Genomic DNA, 19199 nt, shown 5'->3' with positions numbered 1-19199 from the left:
CTTTCTAAAACAATTTTGAGTTTGATTATCTCTGCAGTGAATACTGCAGTTACTGGAGTAATCACTGTACATGAATTAGTTAACTTTTTTTAAAAACAAATACCAAAGAAATACTTTCAGACATGCACAAAGTCAAAATAAATCTAAAAAATGTTCCTGTGTTCCTGCAAAATTATTCCCACCACTCAATGACTGTCTTCTCAAATGCTTTTATTATAAATGCAAGGAGAGCATTTCAAAACATGAGTATTATAAAAGCAGTAGAATGGCAATTACAGTCTGTGTAGAATACTAATGTGCTACTTAGTGTGAAGTAGGCCTGTGTTACAAGTTCAATTTATAGGTGAGCCAATGTAGATTGTTTTCAATATGAAATATGACAGACAGTGATATTAATAAAAACTTGTTACACATATTGCCATCATTTAATATGCAATTAAGCACAGTTTTAAATTCTAAGATAAATCATAATGCATGCAAGAACAGTAAATTGAAAACCACTCCAAGTATTTTGTCATTATTCTTTCATCAATTAAGGTAGCAAGGTGGTGCTAGCTATTGTAAATTTAAATTTTGAAGATTGTGGTTACTGTAATTTTTAGTCATTAATGTAATGAATGATTATTTTGTTTAACCTTCAACAGTTAGTTCTTTAATGTCATTAACCAAGTACAGAAAATAGGGTTTTAGCTACTGTTTCAATGCAGAGCAACTGTTCTAAAGTATTTATTAAGATGGTGAGAGAAACAAGTGAAGATATAAATGATGAGTGGTAGCAAAATTGGTCATGTGATAATGTCTTCTCAGAAAATAAATAACAGACTGAAGAGAGTTTTGGATTAACACGACATATTTAGAGACTTGTAAAATCCTTGATTCTGGGAGAACAAATAATTATGACTTAAAGAGCAAACAAATGAGAGTTACAACACAAGTATATAAACCAGTGTACAAAGGAGAGAAACTGACTCTTTTTTCCTTTTTCTAGCTACATTCTCTGTGAATATTCCATAAAAATTCTTGTCATATGATCTAACTCTCTGTAATCTTTCTTCTCTAAATCACCTTTTATCTTCGGGCTGTTGATATCACTGCAGATGTGCTTCTCTCTAAGGCAGAATTTTAAGCCAATACTTTGTGCTTCTCTGAGGATCCACCCTGATCCTAAAGGGTGAGTAAGAAGAGTAAATTCTGGAAGTACTAAGATTCTAATGTATATCTTGTTCTCAGAAACTGTCAGAAGATGCTGCAATTTTAAGAAAGGAGTCCTAAACGTACTAAAGAATTACAAACCTGGATTTTTTTTTTAAACCCTCACTTGGTATTTCTGGATATTTCCACAACTGTTTTGGTTTTTCAGGAGGAGAATGGGGTACCCGTCGGCAAGGATGGGATGATCAGATCATTTCCATCGTCACAATAGTCTCCCACCTTTGGATGCTGATTGCTTTTAGAAGCAATGCATGTGGATTATCCACTTGATCTGTTAAGCTTTTTTCTTCTGGTACAAATGTGGTGAGAAAACACTGGTTTAAGAAGAATGTTCTATTGACTGTCTGAATCTCCCAATTCTTACAGTCCTGCTAGTCGCTGAATATGGTTTACCTTTTTTGCTGTTGTGCACTTTTGTTTGACAAAAAGGCAGCGTCTTAAGTCAGGCAGTATGAACTTAATGCTCAAACAGAGCTGTGAATGAAAGATGTTTTCCCAAACAATGAGGATTTCCAACTGATGAGTGAAGGCAGAAAGCTGACTTTTCAGGCTCTACTGCCTTTTTTCAGTGTTAAGGAAAAAATTTAAAAAGCTTTGCACAATTTTTGCTGTTAGTAGCAACTTTGTTATTCACCTCCAGTGAAGCCAAAGAAAGGCAGCAAAAGGCATTGACTTTATTAAGAGGAAAGTCTTCAGTCTCATGTTTTAACACCAGCAGGAGATGTATATACTCTCTCTGGCATCACTTTCATTAGTACTATTTAAAGATTGTAGTTTATCAGAACTACCTTTGGAATTGTTTTAACACCAGCAGGAGATGTATATACTCTCTCTGGCATCACTTTCATTAGTACTATTTAAAGATTGTAGTTTATCAGAACTACCTTTGGAATTGCTTGAACTCTTTCAGACAACCTCAGGCTGGACCAGCTGGCTTGGGGATTTGGTAGTATTTGGGAGCTCCTATCTCTTCAGACTTGCTATGCTCCTTGTGATGACACAACTGACTTGCTTTTGTGAGTTCTGACTTTCCACAAGCATGGCATTCTGCCTCTTTCTTATTTTTCAGTTGTTTACTAAATAAGAGCATAGAAGAAACAATACAAATCCTTCTAGAAAATTAGTTGTTATCCTCATTAAATTCATGAGGGTTATTGTAGTGTCCAGTCCATGTATACCTATATGCTTCTGGGATGACTCTACATGTTTTCTCCCAGGTTGATCCTAGAGGTCTTTCAGCCTGCCATTCATTCTGGTTTGATCAAAAGATCACTGTACATCCATGTCTAGAGTGCTTCCTTTGTCACCAGATGTTGGCCAAAATATCTCTGTTAACAAGGCTATTTTAAATCTAGTAAAGTCCTTAAAATCTCCAGTTTCAACCTGTGTAATTAATAGATAAATTAAACTAAACAAAGCAAAACTAACAAAAAACCCCAAACCAACCAACCAACTAAAACCAAAAAAATCAACATAGGTTGGTTTGCTTTTTATTTCATTTGGGTGAAGGAGGTTTGTTGATACTTCTGTGACTGCACGGGAAAAGTGGAATATAAATAAAAGTTAAGTTCTAGGCATAAGACCAGAAACATGACTTTGGAATTGGGAAGAACTGATTTGCATCATCAGCTTCTCTAGCTAGTTATTAAGGTATTTATGCAAATTTAAAATTCTGCCTAAACTGCTCTCCCTCACCAATGTTTTGTAATGTCTTCAAGAGTTTTTCTTCCAAGGTTTATTCATTATATATGTTATCATATGGATGTTATAGGCAGCAGTGGTTATGTTGAAATTCCCTGTCAAGAAAGGTGCTGTACAGTTTTCCTAAGGAGTACCTTCAAGTTTGAGTCTCTGTGCTTACATAGAAAAATGCCTTTCCATATGGTCATCTACCTGTAGGTAACTTCATTCTTTCAAATGATAGAGTGGATGAGGTGTTTCTCTTCACTGAAGATTTTAGAACTATATTAAGATCCCTTGCCTTAGTGACAATTACTTTTCAGAGTCCAGTCCTGTCGATCATACTTAGTGGGGCTATACTTCTTCACTGTTCCACACATACAGCCAGAGTTGGGTCCACTGAAATAATGGTGTTAGCATCACCCACATGACAGCCTAATTTAAGGAAAGTTTTATAAGATACCTACTTGCACATTGTTGGAGACCCAAGAGGTCTAATATAGTCCTCTTTTTATTTATTACTTTTTCCAATTTTGACTAAAATCCCTTCTTTTAAAAATTGCATTTACTCTATATTTTTATGTGTACATTTGTATTATCACAGTCAGAAGTGGTTCCATTTCATTTTCCATATTGTCACCTGGAACTGCTGTTAACTTTGCTTCTTTCAAGGAATGATGCTCATGATGATCTTTCACAGCAGGTTAAGTTTTCTTCTGATCCTAAAAACAAGTGAAAGTTCCTATAAATGGAAAGAAGGTTCTTCAGCTAAGATTTTTGCCTTTTTTTTTTCCCCTAAAAGACAGCGGAATTAAAATTAAGACGCTAAGTTCCTTCATCTGCACATGAGTATTTGAGTTGATAACTCTGATACAATCTCAGATATTCAAAAACTGGGTTGGGAAAAAAAAAAAAACCACCAAAATTAATTTCCTTCTTGTTGCTAAATCCTGTGTCACTTGGGGACAGAAGTATTTGGAATAAATGATAGGTCATATTTTATTCTGGAAAGAGATTATAGTGATCAAGAAAGTTTCATGGGAAAGTAAAGTAACAGACAGAGTAGTTCAATGTGGATCTTGCTGAACACTAGACTAAGATCCCACTGAGGGAACGATAGGTGAAAGGAGCCTAATTAACCCTTTAGGGTAAAGAAAGTCAAAGTCTTTAAATTCTTATTGTCCAGAGGATTGAGAACCAAAAAGAACATTTAATGAGCCATAGTTCAATCTGGTGATAATCCTATCTCCTCCCTCTCCAGTAGGGAATGTAAAATACAGAGTATTAAGGAAAAGAAATGGAAGTGGGACAAAACCAAATGAGAAATTTTTACGTTTCAGACTGGAAAGCTTAAAAGCTTTGCTAAATAAATGACTGTGTGCCCATATGGCACAGAAGAGCCTAAATTCAATTGAAATGAGTTAAATTTGGTAGCAGAAACAGTCAGAGCATGAGTTCCCTATTGGCTAATTCACTGTCTTTAGGGAATCTTGAAGGAATGTGTTGCATGGCTACCTTAGACCCATAAAAATGTAGCAGTATTCTCTTATTTGTTCACTCTGCAAATTGCTGTATTATCCCAGAAGTTTTCCCTGTGTATACATATTCTCCACAAAAGCATAAGCACAAGAATGGTGACTTTTTTTTTTAATAAAACAAGTTTTTGAGCATTAAAATAGGAGGGCTTCTTGACACTGAAGCTTATGTCTTTCAGTCATTTGTAATGTTACAATTGCTATGCCAGATAGTCCAGACCTTCTAAAAACTAGAAATTTGCTAGGAGTCAGTTACAGCATACCAAAGATGATCTATGTACCTCAATTCTGATGTGATTTGATTTTGTTTCTTCTCTCCTCTTTCAATGAGTCAGTCTCTAATGATTTTCTGTCTTGTTTTAGTTAATGTATTCCTGCAGTCATATGAAATAATTTTGAAGAGCTAGGTGGCCTGTGCATTTAGTATGATTTGTTAATATGATCTTTTAATATCTTTCACAGTGATTTAAATCTTGCTTGATAAATTAAGCAATTATGTTAAATTGCATTAAATGTACTGCAAAGAGGAAAGAATTGTGTTCCTAAAGACACTTAAAAAGCTTTGCTAAATTTTCTATGTATTGCCTACTGGTAATTATCACCTGATTGTAAATAATGTGGTGCATAAAAAAAACGTAGAAGTATTTTGAATTCTTACATCTGGTCCACAGTTAGGAACACTATTTCTTGTTCTAGATCATTTATTAAAAAATAAACCAAAACCAAATCTGTCCCAAACTGAAGCATAGCTACCTTTTTGAAAGGCTAGTCATCCTCTGAAATATGATTTTTTTTCTAATCTTTTCAGGCCAATTTTTTAATAAATGCCATGCTATATCTAGCATTGTATTCTGATGCACAGTACACATGACAAGTGTGCTGGCAGCTGCAGAAAGACCAGAGTCCTCTTTGAGAATCTTGACTGAACATAGGTTATCTTAATTGTGGTAGGATGATGTTGTTTGTTGTTTTACAGAAAAGGTCATGTGCTGTGTTAATGGTGGCGGGGATTTGGGACAGTTTTCTGTAACTTTCTTAAAACTCTATTGAGCTCTATTGAGCCTTGAAATTGTTCAGGTAAATGACATATCCTAATTGCATTTTTAAACTGCTTTCCATAGAAGCAGCTTGCAGAGTAACATAGTGCTAATTATTCTGCTAGTCCAATCTCCTCAAAACATCCATGCTTTTGTAGAGAATATAAAGTTATTTTTATCTTTTTTGTTTCCAGTTGGAATATTTGTTCATTTTTCACTCTTCCATTTTTCCCCCCATACCATGCTTTTGGGGGAAGTTCAGATTTTTAAAAAACTGTATTTTGTCCAGATTTCAAAATCAGAGACATGGCCCAGACTCATGGTCATGCCAGTGGGACATTTGTCTTCTATTTTCTGGAGGTGAGGGAAGGGAAAAACAGAGAAAGCCAAAAGGATGTTGATAAGACTACAGCATGGAAAGGAATGGCAGAGCAGTTTGTAACTGAGGAAGACAGGAGAGGTTTTCAGATCCAGTTCATGTAATATTATCATTGATTCAGGCTATCAGAGGAAATCACAGCCTTAGCTGACAGGTGGATTTCAACTACTTTTTTTTACAAAAAGTTAGAACTCTAAGATCCCTTCCAAGCCAAGCCATTCTAAAATTCAGTTCCAACAAGTGCAAGTATGTTCTTGACTTCCAGTGGCATTCCTGACATGCTGTTGTTTTACTGCCATTGTTTATGTTATTTGCTGGTGTTATTCTGGTTTTCTTCACTACTGTGACATTTCTTTTATGCGCCTGTCATACCACATTCACACGAATGACAGTGTGTTTCTGGAAACTTTAGCTTACTGTCATCAGGGTCTTCTATGGGGCCCTACTGGTAAATTTGTGTCAACTTTCTGTAACAGATCCACCAGACATCTCAGTCGTATAAAAACATGAACTTCTAGATTTCTTGGGTGTTGTTTCACTGGGTTTCATTCAGATCCATTTTGACTTTGAATGTACTTTGAGCTCCAACTGGGTTGGTTTTTCTCTAGTTGGGATTTTTTTTAGAATTAATGCTTCTGATTCAAATTTAATTGCTTTAAACTTATATCTCTGTAGTTTGGTTGTAATAATCTCCTTTTGGGTGACTCAGTGCAAAAGAGTGCACTTCTGCTAATTTTTAGCTTTTTTTTAAAAAATATTTGTCTTAGCAAAGCCATTTGATAAAATCATCTGTATTTTTGCTAGGGTATTCAACTCTAGTGTAACCAATTCAATCTCAGAACTTTATTCTTCAAAAAGGTTCTGTGAAGAATAAAGTCTCTAGCTCTCCACTACTTTTCAGTTTTAGGTAGTTTTACTGAGTTGTGTTGAAGCTTTGGAATAAGAAATGATACCAGAGCAAAAAGTCAAATGCTTCTCTTGCCATATATAAATCTTCCTGAATTTTCTTTAGCTTTCTTCTAGGTGATTTCAAGCCCTTACGTTCCCAAATTCCTTTCTTGATAGTATCCTTCTAGCACAAGGAATGAGGTCTGCTATAAACAACTCTGTGCTCACTGAAAATAGTGGTGTTGAATATCCAAATTTTGGCTTGACTCCACTCTCTTGAAGACATTTTCCTTTAGTTAAGGCCTGTTATACCCTTGTCAGTGTACATATTTGAGCTTTACAGAATCATCCCGGTGACAGATCTGCCATGTAGAAACTGACCTGCATAGCAGACAACTTTCCCCAGACTACTTTGAATGGGAGTCAAACTATTCTAGTTTTGATAAGGAAGCCTTTGGACTTGGTATGACCTAGTAAATTTGACTCAGAGCACAGAACTTTCTTCAATAATTCTTTCATTATTTGTTTCACCTTATATCATAAATTTTAGAATTATAAGCATTTTCCTGTACGTACTCCTTCCTGTATATTTCTTACATATTCTCTTTCAAAGCTAGAAAAACTAGTTGGCTTCTGCTGCTCAATTTAGAATTTAATCCCTTTTTTGTGTTCTGTCAGGATGCTAAAATTTTCACACAAATTACAGAAGATTTTGAATTTCAAAAGGATCTTCCTAAGTGTAACTGTCTTTAGACTTACTGCTGGCATGCTGAACTTTAGAGGGCCAATCTTGAACTGCATATCACTGCTTTCCAGCACCATGACACTCACACATTCTAAACTGCTGATCTGGAGCTCTTAAAAGTCTTTTTTTACACTACTGTGATGCTAAAGCAGTTGAAACAAACAAACAAACAAAAACCAAACACACAAAGTTTAAAAAGTGACGTTTTCTAGACAACTTCTTATTTTGAATCTTTCCAGAACAGTCTACCAGATAATTAATGGAAAAATAAAAAAGTCTCTCGTGTCTCTTGAGTTTTATAGTTAAAGTTTGGAAGACTCTTATGGTGTTCTTTGAAAATTCAGAGGTTTTTATGGGATTTGGTGACATAACTGTAGTGGAAAGTAGGTGTTTAAGACAGGTGGTAGAATCACTGAAAAACCATTGTGGTCTTGTTTCATTTATATCTAAGGGAAACATTAATCAATTTTAGGAAAATAGTTTGGGAAAACATTATGTATATATGTGAAATATAAACACTTTCAAAAAGACTTTTTATATATACAACAAATACAAGATTTTTTTTTTAACAAGAGGAAAGCTAAATAGAAGCAAAACATAGCAAAACATTTCTTCCTAAATCAAAGGTTGGTTTAATATTAAGTTAAATATTGCCTTGAACAGTTATAGAATATTAAGCCTCTAATTATGAAAGAGGAAAAATAACTGCATAATTAGAAGAAAACTTGTTTTCTTTAGCAGTATCATTTTTTTCTCTATTAAAAGTATACAGAGACTTTGATCCCTTGGATGAAAGGGATTGAGAAAGCAGATGCCACTCCTTTTTCTTAAAAACATTACGCTTGTGCTCCAAGCAGGTTTGTCCTTTTCCTCACAAAGGGCAATGCCAAGAATCACTCCTCTTGCTCCTTCTTAAGTGTTTTGTCTTGTTTTTTCCTGGATTTTCTGTTTTCTTTTGCAGCAGATAAATACTACCATCAAGCACACATTTGTTCTCAGTTAGTCTGAAACCACCTTGGTTTGCTTATGTTTGGGCTGTTTTTCTTTGTGATTTTGAGCCTGGAGTGATGGATCCTGTCTTTGGCTTTGGAGCAAGGACTGATCCCATTGAAAATGAAGGGGGATGCATGTAGAGCCACTGGTTGTAAGCTTCCAGAACTGCAAACTAGAAAAGGGAAGATTTTCTTCTCTGAATTAACTTACCCTTGGGGCAGTAAATTAAACTGGGTGATAGGAAAATGTGGAAATGGCTGCTCTGCCTCTGACAGAACTTACAGTAATTGTTCAGAGGAGTTTGGAGATGTTTTCAAGAATATTCTCCCAATATCCATCTTGTGCTTTTCCAGGTGAAGAGTGATTGATTCTTTTTACCTGTGTATCCGTGGATTTCACTGTCGTACAACTGTTTACTTTTCTTTCACCCTGTACAAGCTTTCAACTTTCACAGTGTCCTGTGGTGAGCAATTTAAGGGCACATTCTGTGACAGCCCTCTGCTTTGGTTTGTTCTTGGACCAGACATCTGCCGCTTGCTAGGTTCAGTTTATTCTTTATTCTTTCCATCCCTAGAATTGGAAGAGATAACTTTAGGAAGTCAAGCTCTATGTGACGCAAAGTTATCATGCTTTCAGAAAAAAAAGTTGCATGAGAGGAAATGTTGAAAAGCTTTTTTTCAAAAATTAATGAATGATTCAGTACAAATAAATGTGTACCTTGCAGTGCTGTCAGGATTGCCTGCCCAGTGCTACAGTCACTAAAGCAAAGTGATTACTATTTATTTTCAGAGCTTCTTGTGTGTTTTCTAAAATGTGTAAACTATCAAATCTTATGAAACTAATGTAGCTATATTTCTTTAATTAATAGAGGAACTTTTATTATTCAAAACTTAATCTTATTACCCTAGTGTCTTTTTATCTATAAAAATGTTATATATATGATTTTTATTTTCAAGACTTGCTTAGATCGCTCGTCTTGCAGTACTTACAGCACTTCTCACAGGACAAGAACTTAATTTCTTATGTTAACAAACAGCATCTATTACATTAATTATACGGTTATTTCATGTAGTAATCTTATACTTGTAAGTAGGCAAATCCTCCAGAAACACAAACCACAAAAAAGTCCTTTCTCTACTCCTGAAGTGTTCATAACTGAGAAATTTTATTAGATTGTTTTGTTGATTGCTGTCTCCTGATAGAAACTTTACATGGGATTGTCTGATCTATGACTTCTTCTTAGTTAGAAATATTCTTAAATAGCTCATTTGATTTGGAAGGACCCACATTATAATAGATATATTTACAATCTTTATTTCAGATTCTTTTCTGAAAAACAAAATACAAAACAAAAATCAAACCAACATATTTCACATACTTCAACTTGTGAAGAAATAATTTTTATAAGTTTATAATAAATTTCAAGAATAACGTACACGTGAGAAGTCAGATTGGAAGTATACACCTTTTAGATCGGAATAAATTGTGATTATAATTCCTCATTATCCTAAGAAGGCTCACAGATTGATACATTTTGGCTGTTCTCTCCAAATGAGATAGCTTTGTGACTTATATTTTAGCTTTCTTTAATAGGATAAAAGGGATTAGAATTTGGGTTTTAAAACTTTCTGTATCTTTGTTATGTTACTCGCAAGGCAGTTGTGATTCTTACTCCAAAATGGAAATATCAGTGCTCTGCTGCTGACATATTTAATTTTTCACAATATGTTGTGGAAATTGTATTACTAGATAAGAATAATATTGCTTGAGGTGTCTTGGGAATTTCTTGTAATTCAGTATGTCACACTGAGGGTTAGTAACAGATGACCCTGCTAAGTGATGTGTGGAGGAGGCACAATGCATAGGTGCCTCAGGGATAAGTATCTTCCTCTTGGGAGATAGCAAAGAGAACAAACACTTTAAATTCTATCAAAAGTATTTTCCAGGGTATGCCAAATTATTATGCTTAGACAGATACTATTTCTGCAAAATTCTTACTGTTGCTTCTGAAACCTCTCCAGCATGAGGCTGTCTGGGCCTTCTAAAGTATTGCTGACACTATCTTACTCAAGACCAGCCACTGCACAGGCTGTAGATTAAATTGTTATAAGAGTTTAGCTGATTGCTTGTCCTCTGGAGTTTAACTGTTAAAAACGTTGGTAGCTCCTTGACCCTTTCTGCAGTCACATTTGATCTTGATTTGCAAGCAAAATGGTTGAAACTTAGGCATCTACTTCAGTATAAAGTGATACTCTGCAGGAATGAAGAAAAAAATAGAATCTCAGAACCCATTGAATAAATGATGAAAATATTTTCAAAATTTGGGCTGTGAGAGTGTAAATTTAAATGAGGAATTGTACATGATGTGAATTTTGCTTGAGATACTGAGTTTATATATGAGTTTGAATTTACTTGGCAGGTGAATAATTGACCTGGTTATGAGGATTATGATTATTGGAAGGTTGTTCAGAAAATAAGCATTTCAAATCACAAAAAAAAAGTTGCTAAAGAGACATGCTAATCAGCTAAAAAGTGAACCCTGCATCATGACAGTTTGTAATTAACCTTAACACAGTAGTATTGGAAACAAAACAAAAAGATTCCTAGTAAAGACTTTAATGCATGTCTACCTTAAATATTTTAGAGATGCATATCTGCATGTTATTTAAACACTAAACAACAATTATAGATAATCTCTTTTATCTTACTGTGATTTCATATACTGCAGATATTGTTGGGTTTGTAAATTTTAATGATCAAACAGAGGTTTATATGTTTGCAACACATCTAGTTAAGAGGATTTCTGTCTTGTTTTGAAATAAAATGCCTACTACCCAAATGTTCTTAACTGTACTCTAAAAAATGTTTTTTTGTATTTAGCACTTGAACAGCAATAAGTAATTCAGGTAGGGATTTCTCAAAGGAAAACTGAAGGGTCAAAACCAAAGTTACCTATGAGAATTAATCTTGTTTATTCATAATGTGAGAACATATTGACTTGAGGAAACAATTCAGTGATTCTTGAAATATATTTCCATTAACCTCTGACCTAGACTGGATGAGTAAAACAGTGTTGATTCTACTGAAAACCTAGGTTCTCAGCATTTCCTTCACAAACACAAAACTTACCAAATGGTGACTTTTTTGACAGAGTTTCCAGTCAGTCTCTTTTTTTTCTTGTTTTTCATTATACTGATTTAGAAACATTTTTTCTTAAAAGGTAACGCTGTCAAATACTGCTCCATTTAGGAGCTTGTCATTATAATTATGTACTCATTAGAATTGTAGTGTTAAAATGAAGAAAACCATTTCAGTCTCCCTCCTACAGGCAGGCACAATGAACACAGAAATCAGTGCATCAGTGACTGCATTTAGAGTGTCACTTCCGTTTTTGTTTAGTCACCTTCCTCTTAGATCTGGATGGAGCATGCCCTCTCACCCCCAGAAAGCCAAGGCAGCAAATAAAATGATCCAACAACAACAAAAAAAGTTAGGGTAATTTAATTGTCTATTAAACAGCCCACCCAGGATTGTGTCTCTAGTAACATACAAAACAAGCTCAGACATTTTCTAACAGGTTTGCTCCTCTTCAAATATTTTCCCATGCTCCTGTGGGATGTCAGCTACCGCTTGCTCTATGGCTCCCTGGCCCATGAATTTAAATTTTCTTGTCCAAATTCACTCTGCACATGAACTTGCCTGCAGTAGCCACCTGCAAGGAAGCAAGAGGATATTGGGATTGTTTGCTGAGATGGTGTTTGTTGGATAGGCTATGTAAAAAGAAATGTTTCTACCATCTCTGGAAAACTTCTGGGAGCTTTAGCTACATTTTCTTGCCTGAGGAGGGGACAGACAGGCCATGAGGGATTTTTCCTGGAAATGGCTAGATGACAGATTTGGTTCTGAACTATCCTTCATGCTCCTTAACTAAGTAGTCACAGCCCAGCAGCTGATGCTTCTACAATTCCTGCTGCCTGTGCTTCCATTGGAAGGCAAAACTAGCTAAGCTGTAGCAGTTCTTGTTGTGTATTCTGGTTTGCTCTATATGCTTCTCTGAAAAATATGCATGTAAAAGAGGACAAAAACTACCTTTTAACACTTAATATTTCAGAGAAATTTACCTTAGAATTTCTTGAAACACAGGAAAGACACTTTGCTAGCATAAAAAGTTATATACCTGTTGAACAGTAAAAGTTTGCCAAGAAATAGAAGAGGCAAAACTTGGAAGAAAAAAATTTACAACAAGAAAAGCTGTAAGGATATGATGGATTGGGAACCTCTGTGCAGAATACTTTTCTGCTAAAATAACTACCTGGAAGCATCAATTTTGTGACTTTCTAAATAAACACTCATCTTTCCAGTTTGATTAAAGTTTGTATTGGTATGTCAGTAGCATTATATACCATTTTGTTATGTAGCATTACTTGTTAAAACATATATTTAAATTTGGTATTGCCATGAGACTTAAAAAGCCTAAACAGATGTTAACTAAATTATAGATAGAAAAGGAGGCAAGCTTTTTGTCTCTAATCAAACATAACGGTGCTTTGAAATTAATTTTAATTGTTTTCATTTTGTCAGAAGTTTAAGCATTTAAATCTTCTATTCTAAACCAAAAAAAAGAAGTTTTCCCAAGTGAGTGCCATTCCTCCTGTATCCCAGAGAGCATACAGGTGTTGCTGACACTTCTACATAAGCATCTGAGCTGTGTGGAAGCAGTTGCCATGAACATACTTTCTTTCATCTAATTTGTTTGCACTGGTAAAGTATTGTCTCTGTTCTGCACTTCCTTTGAGATGTAAAAGAAATAAAACTTACTTGCCTCTATTCAGAAGGTGTCATCAGCCTTCTGCATGTGAAAATTCCAGACCCAACTGACAATATGACTTGTGACTGATGACATAGCATAAGAATTTTAGAGAATTCCTCCAATTTATTTTATTGTTTTATATTGCTGTTACTAATGGCATTTGAATAAATTATATAAATGTGCATAAACCATTAATATAAAAAAGCAAAGATACTCTAAATACAATTAGGAATCTATTTCCTAATCTGTTTACCAAGACTCTAAATCTGTCTAGTAAGACAGCAGCAGCTTGAAATTTTATTTGGGACCACCTGATCTGTTGTTTTGTAAAGAGGAAGTAAAATAAAGAGTCAGGGACCTGAAACACAGCAGTTTGTTTTAACATATTAGTACTGACTGTGATAGCATCATATTGAAGACGGGTAAGAGAACTTCTTCCCTGCTTTCAAATTACGTGGTACAGATGTGTCCAGGTGGTCACCATGTAATGTAGAGGAAGCTTGGAGAATTCATTTCAACCAAACATTTTGATGCTTCTTGTATTCTGAACTTATAAGCCGCACTTCCAGGTGCCAGCAACTCTTCATTCTTTGTCCATATATAAGCCGCACCTGATTATAAGCCGCACTTTGGGTTCAGACCAAAATTTTAGTCAAAATGGTGTGGCTTATAATCGTGAAATTACTGTAATTCTGATTAGCAGATCATCAGATCTAGCTAGCTAGGAGATGCACACAACGCTTGTTTCTATCTTACATAAGCTCAATTTTGTAGAAATAATTTTTTTAATGATTTAGCTCTAAAATGTTTATTTGCATTGAGAAATCATAATGAGAACATAGTTTCAAAAGTTTATAAAAAGTAAAAATTAAAAACTGAGGTACAGGAAAAATGCCTATTACTGCTACAAAACACATTGCCAAGTACCTGATGAGGCAAAATTGGTGAGGACTAATCTCATAAAGTACAGTATCCAAAATCCATATTGCTTACCTGTCTGATTTGTAAGAGTGATTGTCTTAAAATTTATTGTGAAAAATAGAGTTAGTGTTAAAGTTAATATCAATATGTTCTGCAATAGCAGCATACAGTAATTTCACGAATACAAGCCGCACCAATTTGACCAAAATTTTGGTGGAAACCCGCAAGTGCAGCCAATATTCCGGGGCGGCTAATACATTAACAAAATTCTAAAAGCTGCCAACACGGAAGTGAGAGCCCGCGGCAGCCCCAAGGCAAACTGGAGCCCGGCCGGCCCCGGCTGAGGTGGGAAAGCCTGGCAGAGGCGGGGCCAGCAGTGTGGGGGGTGGGCGGCAGAGCCTGAGCCAGCAGGGCGGGGCAGGGAGGGCGGCAGAGCCGGGTCAGTAGGGCGGGGGAGCCCGGGAGAACTGGGGCTAGCAGTGCAGGGGAGCATGGCAGAAGCAGGAAGGCCAGCGGGTGGGGCTACCTGGCAGCAGGGGAAGCCCAGCAGAATCGGGGCCAGCAGTGTGGGGGAGCCCGGCGGTGCGGGGGCCTGCAGTGCCGGTCAGGGCGAGGAAACGCGGCGGCGGTGCAGACGGGAGGGGGCGGCCGGCGAGCCTGGCAGCGGCAGCCCTGCCGGCAGGGCTAGCAAACGCGGCGCGAGCGAGGCGCGGCACGAGCGAAAGCGGCGCGGGGCGAGCGGCGAGCCCGGCGGCGGCGGCAGCCCACCGGCCAGGCGAGCGAACGCGGCAGCGGGGCGGTGCTGACGGGAGAGGGGGGCCAGCGAGCCCGGCGGCGGCGGCGGCAGCACCACCCGGCCAGCCCCGCCGAGCCGTGGCGCTGAGCTGGGCCACCCGGCCCCGTCGGCAACCATGAGCGGGCCGAGCCTTCCTGGCCCCGCCCCGAGCCAGTAAAGCCCGCTATGCCGCGATCCTGTTACTAATTGGCCAATTTGTGAAAGCTGCGCACGGATTCTCGCGACGAACGAAAGTGCGGCTAATATTCGGGGTGCGGCTTATCTATTGACAAAGACAGCAACATTGTCGAGGCACCGGGGGTGCGGCTTATAATCCGTGCGGCTTGTATTCGTGAAACTACTGTATATATATATATGAGGCTTTCTTTATAGACACACCCTCTGAACCTTCTGGAGTGTACATACACAGCTATCCACTCACACATACTAGTGGGCAAGATTAATAGGCTATTATCTAATTCTGCACCATTAGGGAACAATAAAGCCATCCCTTTGATGCAATTACAACCAATACAAGTTTATGTGCATAGTTGGTAATCAGTACTACAGAAGACATCTAACAAAAGAAACAGACACATTTTGTTCCGATTATTAAATGGATTGGAAAGGTTAATAATGAGCCTTGAGCCAGAAAATGTTCTAGACTTATTTTTCTCCCTTGGTTATACAGTGCAATATTTCAAAGTGCATTTGTCTCCAGAAAAAGCAATTATCTCAAAAAATACTTCTTCCTTGCCATCATGCTTATCCTTTCTCTTCAATGTCAGTTCTCTGATTAAAACCATTTTCCTTTAATGCAGTAGTATTTATAGAGGAAGCTAATTAGTTAACTTGTGGATTCTATTATCCATAATCAGATAGTTTACTAAGCTACAATTAGTTGCACCTTTTAAGACTGAGAGTAACAATATTGCTTAACTGCTTGGAAGAACCTGAGGTTATGGGAGTAAGTGAATTGACATAATTTGCCTTTCTAAAACATTTCTATGTTTTAGAAAAGCAAATTAGGTAAAAGAAGTGAATTCTCAGGGCCAACATTTGAGAGTCAAATAAAGATATTTTGCTTGTAATATTGTACATCTAATTTCCAAATTACAGGAACTAGGAGCATAGAAGTTCCACTTATGTTTCTACATAGTCATTTTTTTCTGGGCACAGTCACACTTTATCACCATAAAGAGTTACAGAACATGGTGTATCTGTGGTTCTAGTTCGAAATGGGATTAATTACATGCTAAAGACCCTGGGAACTACTCAGCTGCAAAAACTCAGCCATCTAGTAGCACACCTAAGGTACTGCTCCTGGTTTACAGCTGCTATCTTGGAGCATATGAAATGGCGATAGACAACTACATGCAGATGGCTGTATGCCACCTCTTGCTTCCCTCCATCAGCTGAAACAGGAGCAAGGGATAACTACCCCAGCTTGTTGATGCCTGTGTTTGGTCAGAGGACCCCTACACTGAAAGCCTTAGGGGCAGACTTTGTAGGGCTTTAGAATAATCTATTTCCTAGAAATTCAGTAAATCATTTGTCACAGCTAAGGTGAGACAGACAGGGCAGCAGTCCTCTCACTGACATTCCTTACCAGTCTTCATTCACAAACTACATATTTTCTTCTTCAGTCCTTATTCTCATACAACTGAACTCAACACATTTTCTTCTACCAACCTTTTCCTTATACAACACCATCTCCTTTTCTTATAAGCCTCTCTGTTAATTCTGACTCCATTCTCTTACTAGCAGCTTGTACTGATTCCATTACCTGTGAGCAGTTTCCATAGCTCTGGTTCCTGCTATCTTTCTGCATGGCTGGCTGACCCCAAGCTGTCCCTGTCCCAGCCACCTAACCCTGGACCATCCCTCATACAACATCATCTTATCTTACCCTACCCTCACACAACCCCACATCCTTCTGATTTCTCTGTATCTTTAAGTACCTCTCTATAAGGTGGAAGCTCCTTTATATCCTGTAGGCTGATTGGCCAGGCACAGATGTTTCTTCTTTGGCAATCAGTACAGCTGTGAATTGTTGGGGAAGATACCCTCCTGCACTACCCTAGCTCTCCACAATCACTAATAACACTTATTTTTGCAACTTTGAAAGCTGTAGTTTAGCCTAAAAAGCAAAGTAAATGTATTTAGCTCCCCACTATTAGTTAACAGTCAAAACAATCAGTGTATAGGTATGATTGTCCTAGAGTTGGGTGTTTGATATTTGAAGAAATAGACTGTCTTATTACCTCTGATTCGAAAGGAGGTTTTTCCAACTTAGGCAGTTGAATTTAACTGAACTTTAGGAATATGCGATTACTTAAAATATTTTTATTAAATAATGTAGTACTTTTTCTTTTTTGCTGTCTGTTCTGATAAGAATGTCAATACTGAATTCTTGGCAGTGTGCAGTTTCTGAACTGTACATTTTTCTTAGCAGGTTCCAGAGAGACAGAAAAGGAGTATGTAAGGCTAGGGATAATGTGTCTTAGTAACGAACCTAATTTTTGAGATTTCTAGAAAACTCAGCAAAATTATTTTGCTACATTGAGGCTTTGCAATAGGATGGCTGTGGTGTTTTAACTTTGTCTTTGAGGTGGGAGGCTACTTGAAAACCATTACCCCAGGGTGCTGCAACACAGATTTTAGGTTTAATAACTACTATCTCAGAAGCAAAGTGAGCAATCTCTGAGCCAACATCTTCCTCAATTTTAGCTAGAGAAAGTAAAATGCTATCTTTTTCTCATATTCTAGTGGAATCAAAAATAACTTACATTTTTTTGTAAAACCAATGATTGTATTATAGATTTCACACTTTGGGAAGTCTTACAGTATGTTATCTAGACTGAGTAAAATTATTGGATGCTTTTTCATAGACCCAAGTTGAAGCCTTGACCAATCTGGCTTTGTGCCATAGGTCTAAACAGTTTTTTAGATTTTGTAGAGCTATTGCTCCGTCTTCTAAAATATATAATTAATTTTCCAGCAGCTATGATTTTACCTTTCAGTTCTGATCATCTATCCACTGGAAGTGCAGCCTTTTTCAGAACAAGGTCATTTCATATTATTGGTAGATTTTGCTGTTAAGGACAAAAATTTCATTCCAGAGAGACAATTCTCAAAGGTTTGAGTTTGTATCTTACCAGTTATTTCCTATGTACAGAAAGCTTCTGTGTAAAATTCAGTTTCTAAGTGCAAGACAGGTAAATTTATATTGGATAAAGCTGTAAGACTTCTAAAATTTTTTTTAGTTTGGTCATTGTCCTTGTTTCAGCTTATTTGACAAACTAAATATTCCACTTTAAGTGGCTCAGAACTGGCTTGTGCATTTTCTATTGAGGTTGAGAATTTGGACTTTTAATTTGCTTTCTGGAGGTGTCACTTGAATAAATGAGTGTCTATATTTAGGAGTAAAAAAATCTTTTTTGCTCGTTATTTTATTTCTCAGAAAACAGAAATCCACCAATTCTAATTATATGCCCAAAACAAACAAAGCTGTTATTTATTTTTTGTGTACATCACTATGGTATGTCACAGCCTATGGATACTATGGATAATTAGGTAAAGCAAACTCTCTCATGAAGAGGAGGTGATGTTGACTTTTTGTTTGGTAGTATGATGCAGTGTTAGGTGTTTGACTCTTACCACAAAAAGAAAGAAGTTGTAGAAGTTGTAGAAGTAGTCATACTGAATGTATAGGTGTCCTGATTAGTGTTGAAATTTATTTATTCCTTAAACTGTCATCTAGATGTTAGGCTGCAGAAATGTTTTCACACTCTACTTATGTACTGATTTTTTTTTTTTTTATTCCCAGGTGCAATCTGTTTATGACATCACCCAGTATGAGAATATGTTTCTTTTGTGCATGATTCTGGAACAACTTCTTCAAAATGAGACAGAAGAAAGTAACATTTCAAGCTCAGATTATGGAGGAGAAGAAAAAATCAAATTTCTGAAGAACCTTGATCAAATTATTCTTCACCTCTCAGATGAATTCCCTTTGTTTTCTTTATATTTGTGGAGAGTGAGTGTTCTTTTGAACTCAGGTCCAATGCAAATTGATTAAAACAAGCAGTCTACTTTTTAACTGTGCATTTGTGGTGGGATTGCACTGGAAAATTTTCAAACCAGACAGGGATATTGTCCTTATTGGGAAACATTTACTTTAAACTACTGTTCTCTACAGCAGTTTCAGAGATAATGAAATTT

General features: G+C 36.7%; 1 protein-coding gene across 1 annotated transcript in view; it reads left to right on the top strand.

Annotated features, from left to right (window-relative positions):
- MEI4 (meiotic double-stranded break formation protein 4) overlaps positions 1 to 18942 on the top strand; it is a 139971-nt gene extending 121029 nt beyond the window's left edge. Inside the window, exons 6-7 of the mRNA XM_033054455.2 lie at positions 1098 to 1171; positions 18805 to 18942. Of these exons, the coding sequence (XP_032910346.1) occupies positions 1098 to 1171; positions 18805 to 18859 (129 nt within the window). The 3' untranslated portion in view covers positions 18860 to 18942. The remainder of the gene's footprint in view (positions 1 to 1097; positions 1172 to 18804) is intronic.
- The last annotated feature ends 257 nt before the right edge of the window (positions 18943 to 19199 follow it).

This window comes from Catharus ustulatus, chromosome 3 (assembly GCF_009819885.2).
Source record: "Catharus ustulatus isolate bCatUst1 chromosome 3, bCatUst1.pri.v2, whole genome shotgun sequence".
In the NCBI taxonomy this organism is placed as follows: Eukaryota; Metazoa; Chordata; class Aves; order Passeriformes; family Turdidae; genus Catharus; species Catharus ustulatus.
The sequence above is the reverse complement of the archived record's forward strand: the minus strand, read 5'-3'. Positions and strand labels throughout refer to the sequence as shown.